Source organism: Drosophila kikkawai, chromosome 2L (genome assembly GCF_030179895.1).
Source record: "Drosophila kikkawai strain 14028-0561.14 chromosome 2L, DkikHiC1v2, whole genome shotgun sequence".
Taxonomy (NCBI): Eukaryota; Metazoa; Arthropoda; class Insecta; order Diptera; family Drosophilidae; genus Drosophila; species Drosophila kikkawai.
Genome location: NC_091728.1, coordinates 5733885 through 5736847, shown reverse-complemented (window position 1 = coordinate 5736847; position 2963 = coordinate 5733885). Strand labels below are relative to the sequence as shown.

Genomic DNA, 2963 nt, shown 5'->3' with positions numbered 1-2963 from the left:
TTGTATTGTATTGTTGCACTTCTCAGTTCTGCTTCTTCCAGTGTTGCAAGATGAAAATTTGGCATTCCCCTAAATTTTCCCAGAAAAACAGCTGTTTAGCATGGACACCAACCAATAATCGAGATTCAGACCCACTGGCTGCCACTCACCTAATAGGTTTTACTACAATTATATTAAAATTTACCCGCCGAAATAAAAGTTAACAAAAAGATTCCACAGTCAAAACTAGTTTAGTCAAGTAGAAAATAAACAAAAAAAAAATGAAAATAAAGGTCTCAATTCAGGTTCCACCGAGATTTGAACTCGGATCGCAGGATTCAGAGTCCTGAGTGCTAACCATTACACCATGGAACCGCTTGACAAACTGCTGACAAAACTCATAAAGCTGTTACGTACAACAAAATAAAACGCTGAATGAGCAAATTCTTATATTTTATATGACTTTTGTTATTTAAACGCATTTATTATTAAATTTATTATTGAGGCATACACACCTGTAAATAAGTGAAATTCATGTGGTCATATACTATATAAATTGTTTTTAATTGGATCAAAAATCTAAAAGTAAAAACTTAAATATTTTTAAATTTGAGAAATTTAATCAAAAAAAAAAAATTTAATTCAATAAAATTAAATAAAATAAAAAAAACAAAAAGTAGTATTCCCAAGGTTCCACCGAGATTTGAACTCGGATCGCAGGATTCAGAGTCCTGAGTGCTAACCATTACACCATGGAACCGCTTGTTTGCGTGCCGGCAAAACCGACTGACATTTTTCGCTGGGCTAACGACGTTGCTTTTTTCATGCAAGATTCCGAAGATGAGTAAGCAGAGTTGGTGAAAATTTTAATCTCTAATTAGCTCGCATCCAAAATCAATACTAATTTGCTCTTCAACATTTTTTATTTCTTCTTGCTTAATTTTTTTTTGCGTTTTTACAAGCACTTATGACTAATTTGAGTTGCCAGCGCGCGCATATTCCGTTTAATCCGTTTGCAGTTCCATTATCACGAGTCGGGTCCCACTAAGAACTTAGCTTAGCCGTAGTAGGAGTAGGGGGAAGCATAATATCCGCCAGAATAGGCGTAGGGACTGGCTCCATAGTAGAACTGAGGAGCTGGATCGGGACTGGCAATTGGAATGGGTGCGGGATTGGCACGGGGCAACGGTGCTGGGGCAGGAACGGCCAAAGCGGCGGCGAACAGGGCGGCAAAAACAACAACCAGCTGAAATGGAACAATTTTAAGGATTTTGTTTTTTAAGTTTATTTAAACAGCTCCCAATGAGGACATTTCTATTATTCCTTCAACTCACCAGCTTGAACATTTTGTTTGTTTTGATTTTGTCTTGAGGACTTGAGGTGCTTCTTAAGCGATTGATATTTGTGATTTGATGCTGCTCTCCACCTGTCAGCGGGCTTATATAGTCCTCGGGCAATCGCAAAAAAAATATATTCGCACTCATGACTTATTTATGATGTCGCACTTCTGGACTCTGATCGGATTTATGGCCATTTCTGTTTTGCTCACATCATTCTGGCCTTAGTTTCGTTTTCTATTTTTTACTCGGATAGTTTTTTGTGTGGCCAAAACAAAAATTTCCTTGCGCATTCTAATGGCTTCTTATTCTTCTCCGTCAATATCTGATGATGATGGAATCACTTAGCTATAGACACTGGCCTTGAACGTGATTTCAGGCTCAGACGGGACCAGGGTATAATCTCGAGCTACGCTCATTGCATTTTAATTGGGAATTTCTGGTCTCTAATTTGGGCTACCATTGAGCTGATTAATGATTGGTAGACATTGTCAGGTGTACCGAATGAGACTGCGATAGGGTTGGACTCGGATCTTATCATGATGGCACGAGTTTGGAGATTGAATTAATATGCAGTTAATTACTTGGAATACGGGAGGAATATTCCAAGTGTTAATTTCAGGTATTTTATTGATTTTTATAGGTATTTTGGCCAATTAATAAACTTTAACCATTATATTATTTTGAAATGGTAATTCCAAAATTCATTCTACATTTTATATCTTGATAAACAATAAGATACATTTATATTTGGTAATTGGTGGGCAATTTTATTTTACAAGGTTATTTTTATACCCTTGCAGGGTATTATAATTTCAGTCAGAAGTTTGCAACGCAGTGAAGGAGACGTTTCCGACCCCATAAACCATATATATTCTTGATCAGCATCAACTGGGGAATCTTTCTAGACATATCCGGAAGAAATCGATTTTTTGGCCATTTTTGCGAAATTTGATAAGGGGTTACATCATTAAAATTAGCAAAAATGTCCAAAAATGTTGATTTCTTAAAATTTTAAATTTGGTATGCAGTTTTTTTAAATTAATAAAAACTAACACAAAACTGCTTTCCGAATCGAAATTAATGCATTTTTGGCTTAGTTATGATATATTTTAATTGTTACCTGCAAGGGTATACAAACTTTGGCTGGCCAAAGTTAGTAGCTTTCTTTTTTGTTATATTTACTTTCAGATGTACGAAGATATCTGTTGAGAGTCTTATTTTTAAGGCGATATACAAAAACTATTTAAAAGTACTGAGATTGCATTTGTTAATAAAATATTTTATTAAAAATTGATTTACTATAAGTCGTTCTACACAGTGTATAACAGTTGTAATTAAGCTAATTTTTTAAAAAATTGTATATATATTAAAGCTGATGTTAACTTAAACGCACAAACAAGAAAATTTATGAAACAACTCCTTCACTGAACTCCCTCAATTTGTTCTATTTTTATAAATTTATTTTAGATATATGTATCTCCTTGGCCGTGACAAATCCTATTATTTCATCGACTTCGCTTTGGAGTGCAAGTGTATCACCTACGAAAAAAAAATTGCCAAATCATGTATTTTTAAACTCCCAAATCGATCGGAACGACAATATAAAGCCAAATGTTTGCCGCAGGCCAAATCGAACCCGAAACC

General features: G+C 34.9%; 1 protein-coding gene and 2 non-coding genes across 3 annotated transcripts; all 3 read right to left on the bottom strand.

The window, feature by feature from the left end:
• Window positions 1–282: 282 nt before the first annotated feature.
• TRNAQ-CUG (transfer RNA glutamine (anticodon CUG)) lies at window positions 283–354 on the bottom strand. Its single transcript has one exon. It is a non-coding gene; the product is annotated as a tRNA-Gln (tRNA).
• A 313-nt stretch (window positions 355–667) lies between these two features.
• TRNAQ-CUG (transfer RNA glutamine (anticodon CUG)) lies at window positions 668–739 on the bottom strand. Its single transcript has one exon. It is a non-coding gene; the product is annotated as a tRNA-Gln (tRNA).
• A 144-nt stretch (window positions 740–883) lies between these two features.
• Nplp4 (Neuropeptide-like precursor 4) lies at window positions 884–1384 on the bottom strand. The gene is made up of 2 exons (XM_017166602.2): window positions 1314–1384; window positions 884–1225 (listed from the first exon to the last, which is right to left on the bottom strand). The coding sequence occupies exons 1-2, from the start codon at window positions 1323–1325 to the stop codon at window positions 1037–1039; spliced, it is 201 nt and encodes a 66-aa protein (XP_017022091.1). The 5' UTR covers window positions 1326–1384; the 3' UTR covers window positions 884–1036.
• Window positions 1385–2963: the final 1579 nt, after the last annotated feature.